Source organism: Bacillus rossius (assembly GCF_032445375.1).
Source record: "Bacillus rossius redtenbacheri isolate Brsri chromosome 9 unlocalized genomic scaffold, Brsri_v3 Brsri_v3_scf9_2, whole genome shotgun sequence".
NCBI classification, from domain to species: Eukaryota; Metazoa; Arthropoda; class Insecta; order Phasmatodea; family Bacillidae; genus Bacillus; species Bacillus rossius.
In genome coordinates, this window is record NW_026962013.1 from 23,368,827 (window position 1) to 23,387,936 (window position 19,110).

Below are 19,110 nucleotides of genomic sequence, written 5' to 3' on the forward strand. Positions count from 1 at the left end.
AAAAAATATTGTAATCAATATAATTAAGGGTTCAACCCCCTTAAGAATGTGTGCGCTGTGGGCGCGAAGCCCCACCAGACAAACAAACCTTTGCGAGGTGAAGGTCTTGTCTGTGGAGCACACGGGACGGCTAGCTGGCCGGCAGACGACACACGGGACAGCGAGCTGGCCAGCTGGAAGGGCAGTGGAGCGCACGGAGGGAAGGCGGCGGTCAGCCATATTCGCGTCCTTTCATCATCGCCACTTCCGACCCTGCAGATTGGAGCCGTGGGGGGTCTGCTTTCCGCATCGTTCGACATCGCCCGCGCGCGGTCGCCCGACCGTGACGGCAGGACGGAGGTGGGACCGTCCGCAAGCCTCCCCGTGTGATGACGTCAGCTGCGGGGGAACACGGAGAGAAGGGCGGCTCGGCTTAGAATTCTCGAAAAAAAAATTCATGTAACTTAGAAGTCATAAGCTAGAACAATTATAATTTAGAAAAAAATACCGTCGAAACACACAACTTAGAAATGACGTAAGTTATAAAATCATAACTTAGAACTATCATAACATTTTTAAACTGTCGTAACGTAGAAATACCTATCTTATAAGTATCAAACGACGAATCACGTAGCTTATAAAGATCATAACTTAGAAACACACACCCTAGAACTGCCATAACTTAGAAACACACAACTTACTACAATGAACTACAGTGGGCTACTAGTGGAACGGCGGCGACGGTAAAACATCCGCTCGGAAAAATCCGTTGTGTGTGCAACGGTTTTAGGCGTTAAATAATTGCTCGTTTGGTTAATAGGTATATTCTTTTGAAAGTACTAATGTGAAACCAGTTCTTGATTGCAAGGCAAACTTCACTTTTTTTCCAATTAAATATCTCCCATTCCATTCCAAAATGATAGAAAGGCACAAATTATTAATGAATTGAATTATAGAAGGAATATGGACTTGACTTACCAAAATTGTTCCTTTCATTTTCTGGCACCTGGTCGAAATCACTTCGTAATTCCATACACACAGCAAGCCAAGCGATTTTCGTGGCGTTTCGATCCTTAAAATTGTCTAGAGTTTTACCCCATAGCACAGTCTTTGCTTCCACTAATGAAATAAGGATTTCATTATCAATTTCGTCACTCATGATAACAAAACACACGGGGGAGAGGATACGCGATGCGGAAACAGAAACAGTACGGTGCATGCAGGAGAGTTCAAATCATACTGCCCAAAACAAGAGCGGTAAAATCCGCTGTGTGTGCAAACGTGCATTTGATCACGTAGGCCACTACTTCGAAGCGAAGGTAAAACTTCCGTCGGCTCCAGTGGCACCGGGCGGCTGCACAGATAACGCCGGCGTTAGACTTACCGATCTTTTTTTTTTTTCGTCGGATGTGCAAGCTCCAATGTACTACAGTGGAACGGCGGCGACGGTAAAACATCCGTTCGGAAAAATCCGCTGTGTGTGCAACGGGCCTTAGGCGTTAAATAATTGCTCGTTTGGATAATACATTCGTTTGAAAGTACTTATGTGAAACCAGTTCTTGATTGCAAGGCAAACTTGAATAACACTTTCAACAAATTAAATTAAATCATGGCAGTTTTGACAGACTGTCACACATTTTTCACATCAATCAAAACTACACAAGCCATGAATGCAGTCACGCACCAAAAATTATATAATCACAGCTGGAATATAATTTAAGGAAGAAAATTATAGGATCATTATTTGTTAACCGCAGATACTTATGTCACTTTTAAAGTAGTAATTTTTCCACTCATTTGGGGTCATCGATAGGACGACGTAACAGTGCAGCTGCAGAATGCGTTTTCTAGGGTTTAGAGGATCACGTTATGCCATCTTGGATTCTTTTTTTTACTATACATTGAATTATGAATTACATATCGAAATTATTGGCTAGAAAGCGACAGGGCTTCTACGAGTCGAGTGGAAAGGCTTCATCACCCGTGTGTCGGCGGGCGACCGCGCCTTACCTGCCACTTTTGAGTGTCAGAGAATTCAGTTCCACTGAAATACATGTTCCGGTGAAATTGAACATTGAAAAACAGTGAGCGGTGAAATCACTATTCATTAGTGCCCGTAACTGCTTAATGGTGAAATGAAGGGGGTCTGGGTAAACCACTGCCGACTGTGACTTTCCCTCACCAGACAGCACTGTTCCCCGCGCTTCAGAGCTCAATAATTCGCAATGGTACAGGGCCTATAAAAAAAGTCGTGGGGACCTCACGATGTACATAAACAAACTTTGCCGTTGGTATAAGCAGCAAACGTTTTAAACCAGGTGGATACAAAAGCAACTACGTGAAAAGAGCTTCAGCCTTTTTTGGACTGCTGGATCGGCTGCCCTTACCGGCGAATTCGTTTGATTCCGTAATATTCTGCTAGGCTTTCGTTCGGTGAACGGTGATTTAAACCCCCCCCCCCTTCCCAAACGGTTTGGTGGATTCAAAGGAGGTAGCCGATTGCACCGTATTTCACTGCTACCTTTAGAAAATGGTCTCAGGTATGCAGAGTAGGTGATGTGTATGGATTTCACCGCCCGCCGCTACACGGCGGTCGGCGGGAGCGAAAGGCCAACAAGTCTTCGGGAGATCTGGACCCGAGGAGGGGGGCGGGGGTTCTGTTCCCAAGCCCCGGTCACGTTCCAAGAGACGTGTTCGCGTCCGGACGAGGAGTTTATCTGCACGAGGTACGATGTTCACGGGTTAACAAGGGAGGGGAAGCACGCCTTCCCCCACTCGATTAGGGAATTTTTTTTCCCCCCCCTCTAGAAGGTGACGTCACCGACGCACCACCTTACTTTCTCGGGGAGGGGATAAGAACCGGACGTGATCACGTTTGGCGAAGCAAACGAGATAAACTCTCTGTATAAATAATAATAAAATAAATGCAAACACGAGTACTTAAACGTGAGGGGCTTTACGGTCCGCGATGGTGTGTGACGTCTAAGAGCTCCAAACCACTTGTCAGTGGATTCCGCGTTGGGTTCGAATCACAAAATGGACTATCGGTAGCATGTGTTTTTACGCTCGTAAGGACCTGCTGAAAATTGTAATGACTAATAAGTTCAGCACAGCAGAACAGTCATCAGTCATGTTTTTTTTACGATTGTCATTTCCTCTTCGTACCAATAATATCAGTTATACGTCTCAAATCGTTAGAAACCGTTTCACGATATTGGAACATACTTCGTCAATGACGAATGCGTCTTCTAAGAGCAAATAATTTTTACCTGGCACAGGAGTTGTAGGGCTTGCTCGTTATAAACTTACGGGATAGGTTTGTTATTGCTTTAATTACCTGCGTCATATAAATAATCTAAGTTATTTTCTTGTACTTTCACATGCACTGCGTATTTTATGGCCTTGTGAAATCTGAGCACACTGTACATATTCAGAAACATAATAGTTCCACCAAAAACTCATTTTCTATTTGTTTAAACAATAATTTATATAATTCACTTGTTGTAACTAACTGTACGATGATATAGCTTTCGAGCAATTGGTTTCTAGGCTTAAGTATTTTTTGTTACAATATATTATTTCCTGAATATGTTCTGGATCAGTTAAATCGAGAACTTAATGTAATTATAACTAACCATGAAATTTATGTTTTATCGTACTCGTATGCAGTAACAAAACTCTAGATAAAATAAGAAGTAGCTGGTACCGTAAAACATATTCGTGTCCAGGGTCGCATTTTTCTCAAACACGACTATTCAAGAACTATCAGCGACGAAGTAACGGAAAATACCACATGCTCACTTCAAAATAATTGTACGCACGTTCTCCGAACAAAACAGGCTTCTTCTGTTTGCCAGCCATCCTGTTAAGTTTAATTTTGTCTTTCTTTATACGTGCGTAGCATGCTGGTAAACTTAAAATGGGAATGACTTGTGAAAATAGTTCTGGATGGTCAACGTTGTGCAAAAACAAGATTTCAGAATTCACTCTGTATCTGGATAAATATTTCAATAAGTCAGCGCTTCTTAATTGAGTCATCATCATAATACGCGTGGTTCTACCCATTTGACATATACTATTATTTTCCCACTTATTATTATCCACAAACCATTTTCATTCCATTTCTCTTGCCAGAAACTTCCTTTCCTACAGCCTGGCTATTAAAGATTGTTCATTCCCTCCAAATAAGAATAGGCTATTTTATTTAAGAAAATGACAAATTCCGTAAATAAACTGTCCGTGACTAAAGATTCAGTGGCATACAGAGTGATACTAATCTTACTTGAACATAACTTAGTGTGTCTAGGATGAAGATAAATTCGCTGTTGAGTTACCCCACTGTGTCCAACTTTGTTGTGCCTGGTGTTACTGTTCGTAGCTTCGGTGTGTTAATTTTGTTTTCTCGTAACTTCACTTTGCCAAATGTAGTTTTCCGTAAATCTGTTTTGTATATATATCAAAATTCCATAAGGGAAAATAAACCACAGACATTCCTTGGCCATAAATGAGCCCTGTTACCAACTAAACCAATTGTTTGCAACCAAAAATTTCTGATTTTGAACATTATTACATTAGTATGTATAGAATTTATTTTGTTCCCGCTCTAGTATTATCACCGATGTTTTATTTTATCCATGCTTCGTGCTGAAAACGAGCATCATATGTGCTATCCGGCTAGAATTTCTGATTGGGAAGCTCCAACTCAGTTGCTGAAATAAATGTGGCTATCTGATGTTTACGATTTTATGTCTATTGTTCATGTTGTTGCCCTAGAAAGGTTAGGATTTTTACATGACTGTAGACGAAAGCTTGAAACATCATATATAATTTATAATGTTTATAATAAAACTTATGCAAAATGAATATTTCAGTATCTTCGCCCAGTTAAAGACTACAAAAAAAAACACCCAGTTCGCGAAATCACGATCGTATAAACGCATGAAGCATCTGACATGCTGTTAAACTCTTAAGTCTCGTCTTGAACGTGCATAAGCCGAATCTCTCTGAGAGATTGGATATGGCGCAAGCGCTGAATAAGAGATGTCGATACCGTGAAACCACGATCGATACTCGCTGGCGCACTTCGCATTCCGAGCGCCGCTGCTGGCAGCTTTCTCTAGCCCGAGCACGTCCCAATTTCACACTCCAGCTGTTATCTTTTTTTTTTTTTCAGTAACAAAGAGTAAAACCAATGTGAGGTGAAAAAAAACACTGCATTTACAAGTCAAATGCGATTGATATGCAAGTAGAATATTAAAAAATTCTACATTTGGGGGTCTCACAGGTTTTCTGAGATGAAAATACATTGCAGCGCTTGCAGAGGAATAACAATTTCAAATTGTCCTTTTGTTGGTTTTTTTTTTTTAGCTCTATTTTCTGATCCGTGATGCATGCTACTTCTACTATGCTTGAGTGAGTGAATTAAATTTATTCATATTTTCAATTTGCTCCACTTGACCTGGCCAAATTTCTATGCAGTACGGAATTTCATCGGCTTTGACAGTCTGTCTTACCTGCGAATTCCCCAGTTATTACCACATGCTGCCAGCCAATTCCTCTCTTTTACCAAAATTTATTCGATATTTTTAATTTCTGAGATTTAAATCACTAGTTCAGATGTATGCCGAGTTTATAAACTACGTAAGAAACACTAAAACTCTATAAGCTCACTTCTTGCGTTTCCGCCTTCTACATTAAAAGTGACGTGGTTAGAAAACTTTGAAAGACGCTATGTGTAGTTTTGAAAGACGTTATGTGTGGGCTATAGAAGGCTACGATTTTATTTTTATTCCATGCACGACGTTTTTGTTTACTAAACTTTCGCACGTCGAAATTATATAACGCTTTAAAAAAATATTTAATAATTTTACACGCTTTCGAGATAAACATGAGTTATCATAAAATCTCGAGTGATAAATATTACTTCTACAACTGTACAATTTCAAGTTGTAGTGTTGTTGACATATTGTGACTTAAGTGCTTTTAAAAAAAAATCTTTGTTTTCTTTAATTGATTGCGTATTGCTTCCTTGTGCTCTTTCGTTCCACGAGAAGTGTATAAACCGGGTCTTAGAGTGTACTAAACAACAGTCGCACAGAACAATATGGCTGCAATCTTGCCTTTTCGGCGACACGAGGTATCAGCTGGATGATATCTCGGGAGCCTGCTCCGTAAAGGGTCGCATTTAGTTCGCATCGGAATTGGCGCAGATTTCCTCTCCTTCCCCCCCCCCCTCCCCAGTCCCCCTTCGTCGGGCGGATGTGCCAATGCGAGAATCGTCTCCCAGGGATGCTTCCGAAACACCAAGCTCGACGTTAGAAAATACATTTTTCCGACGTTCTGCCATGCGCAAAAATAAGAAGAAAAAAATATTCTCTCCATGTGTGCACACATAAATGTTTCACGTCTACAGTTTTACTGAAGTCGCATTCAGTGGAACTGCTAACGATTGAACGGTGTACAGGCTACGGTGTGGGCACTTAAAGATTTTAAAAATTACGACTCTTTCACTACTCTGTAGAATAGGCCTGCCAGTGGTTATTTATAATTAAGTCCAAGTTAAAACGGAAACGAACATCCAAAACATTTGAAGCGGGGTGAAGTAAGGGAAAAAAAAGTAAATCGCCTCTCAATTACACATTAAACCTGGATCTGCAATTAGAGTAAGTGAACATGCAGTAACTGAAAATTCTGCTGAAAAGTTGTTGCTGGCTGATGAATCAGTGACTTCGCTTTAAATCAGTTTTGAAAGTTGTTAAATTCACTGAAAAATAATTGACTAATCTGTACCAAAATTATTAAAAGACTGTTAATTTGATTGTTTGTAACAGGTAAAATCAAAAACAACCAGACCTTTTCAAAACTTATTTCGCTGTTTTAAAGCTACATAAATCCAGATGGGCAATGGCTATGACTAGTTTTAAAAAAAGGTTTCTGTAAGTTATGGCACTTTTATAACTAAAAACATGGCTTATTTTAAGTAAACTGTTACAGATAAAAACATTTGAGCGAACACACATATTATATATACACATAGACACATACACACGAAGAGCTGAGTACATTAGAAAGCTTTGCAACGAATTTGAATCTAAACATCAGCTAGATCTGTTAAAGATCTTTATCCACGCCTGAAAAGCCGGGTTCCGCTGCTAGGCACCAATAAATCAGCGGAAACTGCTGATAAATCAGCAAACTCGCTCACAGATATAAAACTAAAACAATGCACAGATACAAATAGAGACCGCTGGACTGATTTGCGATAAAATTTCAGCGAGTTAAATCATTTTGAACTATTTCAAATTCAGTGTACAAGCAACCTGGATCGCAAAGGTTAATGAGTTTAATTTAACAAGCAATAACAAAAATTTGTATTGCTACCCAAACAATTTGTTATTTATTGCGTGTGTGGAAACAAAACAAAAAAAAAATTTTCTGCGCTGTACAATGTTCTTGTTAAGATGCACGAATTAGTTTCCATGAAAAGAGGGTTTGATCAGCCTGAGTTGTAAATATAGTATTTGTTAAGACTCAACATCTCCCTCAATGCAGACTAGATTGTAACCGCACAAAAAAAACAAGTGGGGTATTTGTGTGTCTAATAATCATAGTTCTATCTCGTTATGGCTGTTCCTCTTTCATCTGTCCCGGGTGAGGCACGCGGGCCTTTCCCCGCTACGCAACCCGCACATCAATCATCTCTCTCGTCTCCTGAAGTGTTTGCTCGGCCCCTCATTACAGGCCGTTTGTTCCACCCCTGCGCTGCCCCTTTCGACTGCCCGTGACCCGACTCCCACCGCGCGAACACAGGCGGTAATATCCAACCATGCTTGCACATAGCTTCTTCCATACCGTAACACATCACTGGCGAGTACTGAAACACAAACTCAATTTCATTTAATGATGGAAAGCTGTTCAGAGGAACTTTAACTATTAGAGCCCGTCTACAATAGTCCAAACCTGTGCATGGTCCGTGTCCTTATCCGAATGTGAGTGACGTCACATTGTTCCAACGAAAACTGCCCTGTCCACGATTGCGATGTCCGATGTCCGAATGTATTGATTTCTAAAGTTGTCACCAGAGCACAGTAAATGTGCCAAACCAAATGTTTTTGTTTATTGTTTTGATGCTTTGTAGTTTGAGATTGAACTTATGAAAGTTGTGGGAGTTCAATATTATATATTTATTCAGATATTTAACAAAAACAAACACCACGTTTTCAAACGGGAACCGGAAATTCAAATATCGTGAGTGTTCTGTTATTTTTCTGTATCCGAAGTACAGGTTGGGACAAAAAGTTCAAATCGACGAATGTCTTCGGACCAGGTAGGTTCGGACCTTCGCCCACTTGACGCATGACGTCAGAGGGTCACGTGGACCAATCAGCGACGAGTGTCCTTCGGACACAGTTTAGGACATTGCTATCGTAGACGGGCCATTAAGGAACCGGGACAACACAGAGCATAAATGCCCCGGTAAATAATCCGAACCCGACATTACTACAAACGTTTTTTTGTAGTGAAACAGTTGTTTTAATATAAATATACAAATTTACAAATGTTTTGTAAGTTTACACTGTTAAAAAAATTGTTTAGCTTCAATTTACGAAGAACGCTGGTTAAAAAAAAAAAAAAAAAAAAAAGACAGTATGGGCGGTATTCCAAGACATTTTTTTTTGGTAACGTAGCAAATAAGCACTTCATTTTTGTGATACAACTGTAACCTAACTCGCAAACCGTATTCCAGAATGTGTCCAAACCCAATCCCTGTTAGGTAACGAAAAGGCAACACTTTTAATAAACTGTGCCCTTCACGAGGCTAGAAACGGATTTCAACGCATTATAGCCTACGTTTCGCAACCATCGATACATTTGCTACGGCAAATAAAAGACAGATAGGAGCACTATTTTGCGAATTAATTGGTGTAATTTTAATTTTCTCAAGTACTTTTAAATTTCCTATTATTTCTTGTTATGGCCATTCAAGTGTACAAAATGTATTAAGGAATAGTTTCGCTATCATAAAGTTTCATTTGGCACACCAACACGCTCGGTACGTCCCCCGATGATCATAAAAATGAAATGACTGTACAAGAGTTAATGGCGCCAGATGCAATTCAGCTATCTGAAAGACATAAACAAAAAAGTGAGGTGTGCGCATGTGAGTAATTTTAACAGAACGGCAATGGAAAGAACACCAAAATCGGTTTTCTAAAAATAAGGGACTGGCCGTGTCCTATCGTGCACAAGGAATACAGTTAGGGTACAGTTGTCGCATGTTCAACACCTAGATCGGTATTCTAAGACAAAAATTTGGGTTCATAAGAACACATAAATTTCGTTACCGAGGTTAGATGTTACTACACGTACTACACGTGTTATTGACACACGAAACTACAGTAAACTAACTCGTGGAATAACATCATGTCAGTGTTAAGAAGACAGCAAGTATCCGCTCTACCACTCTGGTTCTGGGGTAGAGCGCCTGCCTTGTGACTTGTAGGACCCGGGTTCGCGCCCCGGCTCCTCCAAGGTGGATTGCCCAGTCAAAATGGTGGCATTTTCTCTGGTAGGAATACAATTCCTTGTATCAAGTCAGGCTACCAAAGAAACGGTGGGTGGAACAGAAAAAAACCTTCCAGGTGGCTTCCAAATGGGGAGCCCGTTTCTTTTCTTGGGCTCCCCATGCGGTGGCCATTCCGGGGGTTTCTCCGGGGGAACGGAGTTTTGCAAAAATATATTTTTTAGTTTTTTTTTAGCGTTTTAGTTGTTAGTAACATCATTCCAACATGTTATAAATAAAGCTAAAACAAACATTAAAAAAAATGCTTTTGAACATAAAATATTTTAATTAAGTGTGTATCAGTCAGTGAGTGGTTGTATACCGATGTTGTGTGTTCAACCAATGTGTTTATCGGTATATATTTTCTTGAAGTATTATTGACAGTTAAATTTTAGTCACAAACTAATACCTTTGTTATGTAGTAAGTATTTTAGAAGTTTTCGAGGAAAACATTTTTATAGGCACATGAATTTTATTCCTAAAAAATATTATTTCTGAAAAACCACATCATCTTCAATCTGTAAGATCGTCTTTAAAACACACACATATGCGTGTGTATGTATGTACCAGTATAACATCCAAACATAAAAAAAAATTGTTGTCTGTAAAGTCGGTTTACGGACGATAGTTTAACGTGACAACGTCATAACAAAACATTGATGAAATGATTGCATACTTTTATGAATAAAATTGTATCATTTTTATTTTAATTATAAAAGAATAAATGCTTTAAATTATACTAGTAATCAGATTTTTTAAATGCAAGAATAATTAACCTTTATTGCCGAAATTGTTGTTGTAATAAGCAATGAAAACCACATTAACTTTTCACTTCACTTTATAAACAGTCGACGTGTAGATGTAAGCTGTGTGCTGCCGCTGTCTTTCTTCTCCTTGGACGCATAGGCCAATCAGTGAAAGAGAGATAGATGCGGCGCAAGCGTAAAATGAGCGTAACGGACACAGCTTAACGGAACAATGTGCCTAACGGGACACTTTTTCGTGCGTGCAGCCGGCGTTCATCGATTTATTAGACGTTGTCTCGTCAAAAATAAACTATCCAGAGAGCTTCGTAAATTTCCCGGCTAGCTTCGTAAATTTACGGACACTCAAGTTATCTATCTTATTTTGAACACGTATCAAAAGAATATGTTCGGTGTGTTGCCGAAACATTCGAAAATCGGTTACGTCTACCGTTAAGACAGCTCTTTAATTTTTTGCCCGCATGCGTACACCTCGAAATTCCGAATATTATCGGTTTTTTTGAAATCACAAATTCGATTATTCGGATCAAAGTCTCCGTTTAAAAGTCCGTAAATTTACGTTGGCTTCTAAAAGCGTGCAGAAGAAACAGGATGTAAGGACGGTGTGTGGTAGGTTTGACGAGGATCCGGGACTGACTTCTCGGGGAGTGTCCCCTCGGGACCGGGGACGCACAACAACGCCGAACGTACAATAACGCCGAAAACCATAACGCCGAATGCCAAATTGACTACAACGCCGACAGCTAGAAAACTGCTGTGTACCACAACGCCGAACGTGCAATAACGCCGAATGCCAAATTGACTACAACGCCGACAGCTAGAAAACTGCTGTGTACCACAACGCCGAAATACATTAACGCCGAAAAAAGTCATTGCAGGACTGCCACAACGGTTAGGTTAGTTAAGGTTAGCACACAAACTCATTCAGTTGTTTTTCATTTTGCTCCTGTGTCCACACCCTCTCCCCGCAGCAACATTTTTCCGGCGTTACTGTATTTCGTCGTTGCGGTACACGGCAGTTTTCTAGCCGTTGACGTTGCGGTCAATTTGGCATTCGGCGTTATTGTACGTTCGGCGTTGTGGTGCGTCCCCGGTCCCGAGGGGGACACACCCCCAGAAGTCGGTCCCGGATCCTCGTCAAACCTGCCACACACCGTCCTTAACATTCTGTTTCTTCTGCACGCTTTTAGAAGTCGACGTGAAATTTACGGAAGTTTTTTAAACGGAGACTTCGAATCGAATAATCGAATTCGTGATAATGTTCGGAACTTCGAGTTTGAAGGTTTCGTCTCTCTCTCTGCCCGCAGCACCGCGACACGCAGGAGACGCTCACCGTGCTGGACCGCCTGGACCTGGACACGGAGAAGCCCAGCGACGAGGAGCTGGCGCGCAAGTTCGGCTTCGAGGAGGACTACTTCTCCGGCACGCTGTCCTGGTGGCAGCACACCAAGCCGCGCATGTGGTCGCTCTTCGACGAGCCCTACTCCTCCAACGCCGCCAAGGTCAGCCCCGCCCCCTTGCGGCGCCCGACTGCACTCAAAACACCGCGCGCTGCTTACCCTGGTTCTCAACACGTTTTGTGAATAGTGCAGACCATTAGACATTTATCCATCAAAAAAAAATCATTGCAATACGACATTTAGTTTTCAATATACAGTTTTTTTTTTAATTTTTATACTAGTATCAAAAATGTTGTAATTACCTAATCATTTGGTGGATTTCAGTATCAATTTTTTTTTCCAGTATTCTCCAGTGTTTGGGAAAAAAGTTTTAAAAAAATGTTTGTTTACATTTTTTTTTTTTTTTTTTTTTTTTACTTTTTGAACAACAAGCTATGAAATGATGCCCATAAAGTTTCGTTAGTTTACTCTACAACATTTATATTTATATTTAAACCAGCAAACACACCTCTTTTTTTTCTTTTTTTAAATATAAATAACATTAAATTCTTATGTGAACATATTTTTTTATAACTTTTTTTTAAATGATCTACGCATCTTAAAATAAAAAATACAGGAAAAAAATTGATACTGAAATAAACGAAAATTTACAACATTTATGATACTTAAAAATATAGGTTTTTATTTTAAGTATCCAAAATAAAATAAAAATTAACTTGAAAACAAAATGTAGTTTTGCAATGTTATGTACTGTGACCGTCTCGCCATAGCAAAATTTCGCTGTAGCTAATAAGCTATTTTGTGGGCATTACAATGTTTGATGTGTAAACACCTTAGCTCTCCGTGTACGGCAATTAGTGAGAGTCACTTCGTGGAAATGGAACGGAAGTCAATGAACGGAAATGTGACACAAAGATGGCGGACCCACGTGTAGCAACGTAAACCTGTATATAGTCACTTTCGTAAACATTAGGGAGCATACCAAACGTACTGATATACCAAATGAAAATTTATGGTAGTGAAACTACCACAGTATATATTTGGTAAACTAAAATATACGTAATCAACAGTAATCTCAAGTTTTAAAATACCAAGAAATTTTGCCATTACAGTGATTACATACATGTTCTTAGTCTCCTTGCAATATGTCAATGGGCTCGGTAGCTCAGCGGTAGCGCGCGCGTTTGTTTCCCTCAAGGGACGTATTTCGTATCTTGTCCCTGAATATTTTTTTTTAACTTTTTAATCTTAATATATATAAATTCAGTGTCCTGATGTTTGTTTCCGAAGAACTCTTCACCAAGTAAACCGATTTCGATGAAAATTGGCATTTATGTGTAATTTTTTCCAACTTGAGAGATAGGATAGTTTTTATTTCGATTAATGGTCTTAATAATTTATCATTAATAATAAACTTATCATCAATGTTGATTGGTGTTTAAGCCCGGGAAACAGTGGGTACTTCGTCTCCATGACAACGTTGCGTGCTCGAGAGTCGGGAAACCATCGGTGCTATTCGTTTTTTCTTCGGTACATTACAAAGCATTGTATTAATTTTTTGTCAAAATTAATTAATTTTCATTTTATTTCATTTATTATAATTGTAAATAAGAGATTTGGTCTCATTTATCCCCCCATTAATACAACCGTGCGAAGCGGGGTCGGGCAGCTAGTAGTATTATAATATAATAATGTTTTATAATAACAATTGTTCAGTCAGCTCAATAAGTTTAAGGTTTGTTTGTGGGAAGTATTTACAGAGTGATTTCAATCGTTCAAGCAAAAATAAATATAAAAATATACTTAGTGTTTTAATATGTGTTTTTAAATGTTTCTGGTTTATATTTTAGTAATGCCATAGAAGTATAACCTCCAACATGTCCAAAAAAATTATAGTTTTAACTGTTTAGTGAAAATTAACAAGATGGACAGTAATTTAATCAAATTCCTTGTCGAAAATCAGGTCCAAAGCCGGAGTTTAGAATTATTTCAAGTCTTTTTCGCTTTTATCGGAACCGTTTATAATAGTTTAAAATTTACTTCTTTTTATTTATTTATTTTTTTGTTTTTGTATTGCCATCTGCGAATGACGGTGCCAAGCAATGCTTACGATTCAAGCAAATAATTCTAGCGGCGTGCGCAGAAAGTAAAATTATGATTCGCGTCACGAAATGTTGGTATGTAGGCCTACTTGGAAAGCAAAAATGTTATTGATCAGTATATTTATCACTATCGTCATTATTTTGAAAGGAATTCTACTTTGAATTTTCGTTTTCGAGTTTCGTATTATAATTTTATTTGCAACATGAAGAATATGAGAACACGGAAATTTGCTCGTTACTGAGGTTAGATGTTAACACATAAATGGCGATTACTGAAAGATTCGCTCACATTATTTTTAAGTAGTTGATAAGAGTACATGTATTATTAAATGCTAACTTTAATAATGACCGCAGGCTTTTTGTGAAAATTGTTTGCATTTTCTTGGCTTGTGGATTTCAGTCGCATCAAAAGTGAAGAGCGCACCAACGTTTCGGTCGACATTGCAATCGCCGTCATCAGGTTAACTGTCTCCTACTGAGAGTCTTGGCAGTCCTTCTGTATTTACGTACTTTTGCCCAAGAAGTGAGTGTCTCCCAATTGGCCACAGCTGTGAACCGATCAAGAGGCTTCTTTACTTCTGCCTTCCACCAAGTTGAACAGAAGTAAAGAAGTCTATGATTGGCCTAAAACTACTGCCAGTAAGCAAACACTTGCCTCTCAGGCGAACGAAGACTCGGGATTTTTTTTTATTTGTTGTTGTAAATGAAACTGAAATATTCACGTAAAATTGCAGATATTTGTAAATTTTTACATTTACATGAAAACAAACGTATCACTACAAAATATTGTTCGCAGTATTTCTTGTAGTATTACGAACTATTTTTTGGCAAATTGTTTCCAAAGGAATCTTTTGTAAAAGTCCATAGTAGTTGACTGTTACCATGATGATGTGCGGCTGCAACATCGACCGCAAAAGTTTTGAACTGCTCTGGTTTCATGCGGCTGAGAGGGGGAGGAGCGGGCCGTGATCGCAGTGGACGCAGGTTTGTTCTGTTCTCGTGCCCGCAGATCATCGGCGTGATCTCCGTGTTCTTCATCTGCGTGTCCATCCTGTCGTTCTGCCTGAAGACGCACCCGGACATGCGCGTGCCCATGATCCGCAACGTGACGGTCGACACGCCGCGCGACTCGTCCGCGTGGACGCTCGACAAGACGCAGACTAACGCGCACGACGCCTTCTTCTACATCGAGTGCGTGTGCAACGCGTGGTTCACGCTCGAGTTCTTCATCCGGTTCGTGGCGTCGCCCAACAAGTGGGAGTTCGTGCGCGCCTCCGTCAACATCATCGACTACGTGGCCACGCTCAGCTTCTACATCGACCTGGTGCTGCAGAAGTTCGCCTCGCACCTGGAGAACGCCGACATCCTCGAGTTCTTCAGCATCATCCGCATCATGCGGCTGTTCAAGCTGACGCGACACTCGTCGGGGCTCAAGATCCTCATCCAGACGTTCCGCGCGTCAGCCAAGGAGCTCACCCTCCTGGTGTTCTTCCTCGTCCTGGGGATCGTGATCTTCGCGAGCCTCGTGTACTACGCGGAGCGCATCCAGGCGAACCCGCACAACGACTTCAACAGCATCCCGCTGGGGCTGTGGTGGGCGCTGGTCACCATGACGACGGTCGGCTACGGCGACATGGTGCCCAAGACGTACGTGGGCATGTTCGTGGGGGCGCTGTGCGCGCTGGCGGGGGTGCTGACCATCGCGCTGCCGGTGCCCGTCATCGTGTCCAACTTCGCGATGTACTACTCGCACACGCAGGCGCGCGCCAAGCTGCCGAAGAAGCGGCGGCGGGTGCTGCCCGTGGAGCAGCCCCGGGGGCCGCGACTGCCGGGGGCGCCGCCTCCGGGGGCCGGGGGGCAGCCGCCGCCGTGCGGGCCGGGCGCCGTGGTGCCGCAGAACCGCCGCATGAACGCCATCAAGACCAACCACCCCAAGGACGCGGTGGGCCCGAAAATGGGTAGGTCCTTCGCCGTCATTCGTGAACTCGAGTGTACGCACAGCCATCCAAAATGCACGCAGCAATGCACAACGAAAACCTGATAAACTCCACATATACGGGAAACTTAAAATTTTTCCATTTTCTATCAGACTAAAAAAACCACACTGTGTCAACGACAGCTTATTTTCAAAACGATCTGCAAAACAAATTTCGGTAATGGTTCCTTACTGCGTGTCCAGTTTATAAAGAATATCTTCAAAATCAAAAGTATCTTATTTTTCTACAGTTTCAAATCAAAATACATTCAACTGCTTACTTTATTTTGATTTTTTTTTCGTTCAAATACTTTTCGATATGTTACACAGAACACTGTCCCCCCGAAGCCTTACACACCACATTTTCCAAATCCTATATATATATATATATATATATATATATATATATATATATATATATATACATACATACATACATACATACATACATACATACATACATACATACATACATACATACATACATATTTTATAATCATACAGCTTTGCATCACAAACACATGTACTTTCTTTCTTTATTATAATTTGTTATGTTATTTTCAAATACAACTGGATTCGTAATAAGGAACAGTGGAACAGTTACTGATGAAGTTTATACTTAATCGTATAATTATTGTAGCCTCTTCCAACTCTCGGCCAAGAGACCACATCTTAACACCCGGCTGGGAGTTTTACTTAATTTAAACGGAAAAAACATAGAAATATTAAAAGTGCCCTAAAAATTTTAACATTAACCCCCCCCCCCTTTCCCCTTTTTCTCTAAGCTCGATGATAAAAAAAATTAAATTGCACAACTAAACAAACACGAAGAAAGTAAACTGAGCTAGATAAAAAAAAATTACAAATTTGCCAATATATTTTCTGTTAAATATCAAAAATGCGTTTCACAAAATCAGTTGCATTCAGATAGCTGAAAAATTTCAGACAGCTCAGATAGTTCATAATGGCTTGCAATAGATACACCTAAACGGTTGACCTTGAAAATGCACAGTAAAACGTGTAAAACAAATAAACATTATACATGACTTTGAGCACATTAAAAACATTCCTTACTAAATGAAGTAACTCCGAACAAGCTTATTTAGAAGCTTAACAAAATTTACTGAAATCACTAAAACGTTTTTCTGACTTGATGATAAGGTGCGAAATACTTATTTGCAAAACGGGAGTGTTTCATAAAAAAAACGTAGCACGCCTAGACGGAAACACTTCCTGGACATGTTTGTGCGTTCTCAAAATCCATGCACTGTGCAAACTCTCTTTAAACTTGTAAAATTCGCAGTCTGATTTTTAAAAATGTTAAATATATTCAGTTGCAACCTGGATGATTTTAAAGTTAAGGTTTATCACTGCTTGACTCAACTGTTCTCAAAACAAATTTACGTTGAGCAGTCACACATCTGATGACACGGGTAAAATTGTTACGATTAAAAAAGGCTCTAATAAAACGCAGCACTTTGTGCTTGCTTAATACGGCCGTTTCTTAAATTTCCCAAATGTATGTTTGACATCTTCGCCTAAGGGCCTACTGGGTGATACAATTGGTTCGCTGTCGTTTACTTGCGAAAACGCTGCGTAAGTCCCGGTAGCCCAAGAAGCTTAGGCCACAAACGATGCCTGCAGCTTGTAAGTAAGTCCTCCTAGCCCACAGGCTGTGCTGGCCGTATGAACTACCCCGCACCCATCTGGTAAGCCTACGAAGCACATAAAGACTTCGGCACGCCCGAACATTCACCTTCGTGTAACGTGGGCTTTTTTTAATGCGTCCCTTCTGCGCTTGCAAACAGCTTGCTGCGATAATGACAAGGAGCTTAAAATTATAATTTGTTCCGGTTTTTTTTTCTCTCTCTCTCTCTTCCTTTTAATATTGCGAACGGTTAGTCAAGTTAGGGTAGCTACATTTTTAATACTGTTTTTTTTTTAGACAGGAATGTTTAATATCAGGACGTTGCGTCAGGGGCCACCCTAATTTTTTTTTCTTTCATTGCAAGTGAATACTGTTCAGTTTTGTTCATTCTTTAAAAGAGTGGCTAATTGTTTAGGTTAGTTACATTAAAAATACTGTGATTAACAATTGCTAGTTTAAAATTTAGCTATCTTTATGTAATAAATTGCCCTTATTATTTTATAGTATTTATAATTAGCTAACACAGCCAAATGTTCACACTATTTCGCTGTATTTTTGTTTTAGCTAACCAAACCCAAATCTAACAAACCGTCCACGCTATTTAAAAGTATCTAATTTCTTTGCAACTTTGACCACTTTCCCGAGTGAGTGGTGAACTTTGGTAAACTTCGGAACTGTTCGAGCAGCCAAGTTTCGGGTGTGCCGAAAGGTCTTGGTGCTTCGTAGGCCACTCTTGCACATTTCCATGCCGTTCACTATTTTCCAACCTTATTTTATTACTCTTTACTGTGATTTTCTGCTGTGTGTTTTACGCTGGTTTTGACTTTCAAATTTTCTTATTTGTAACTACTTATATTCTAATTTATTAATTCATATAATTTTTGTTATTCAAGATGTCATAGAAAATGAGCTTGATTTTAAACTGAAGTAACTTTTTCGCGTAAACTTCATCTTACTGTAAGCTACATTTAAGCCACGTGTAAGCTTCTTTCTTTCAGTTTACATAACATATTTGCAATTCTTATTTTCAGATTGTCCCACGCAAAAATATCAAGTTTAAATCAATCCATTTTATTAAAATAATGATGAATTATTTTTATTTGTTACTTAATCGTCCAAACGATAAAACATATCTAAAATGAATTTTGCGATGAGATAACACACATATCACATGCTTGCCTTTATAAAATTCATAATGCAGTGATAAGGACCAAATGCCATAATAGATAAGCAGTAATTTCGAATGGAGTAAAACAACGGTGCAGTTTATCTCGTTTAATGTTTTATTTTTACCCAGGACAAGCAATTAGAAGCTTAATTAAAGGCAAGTTTAAAAATGTGGCTTTAAAAGCCTCTGTACTTTTACCACGTGATCACCTTAAACAGAAACATGAACCAGTGATTAGTAGGGTAATACTCCCCAGCCTTATTTTATCGGTACAGAATTTAGTGTCTAGCTAAGCAAAGTGAAAATCATGGTGACACTAACATCGTCAGACGAGATTTCAAACCTGTTAACAAAGATACTGTGACAAGGCAATTTATTATAAGATTCCCTTCCAGTAACGAAATCAGAAAGCACCTATGGTCTGTGTAGTTATTGGCAGGAGTAATCGCGGGACACAGCAATATTTATTTATAAAAACTATTATCACAGACTCATTAACAAGGGGGTTAATT

General features: G+C 39.7%; 1 protein-coding gene across 1 annotated transcript in view; it reads left to right on the top strand.

The window, feature by feature from the left end:
• LOC134542761 (potassium voltage-gated channel protein Shaw-like) overlaps nucleotides 1-19,110 on the top strand; it is a 391,400-nt gene that overhangs the window by 352,553 nt on the left and 19,737 nt on the right. Inside the window, exons 4-5 of the mRNA XM_063387264.1 lie at nucleotides 11,613-11,807; nucleotides 14,817-15,765. Coding sequence (XP_063243334.1) covers nucleotides 11,613-11,807; nucleotides 14,817-15,765 — 1,144 coding nt within the window. The remainder of the gene's footprint in view (nucleotides 1-11,612; nucleotides 11,808-14,816; nucleotides 15,766-19,110) is intronic.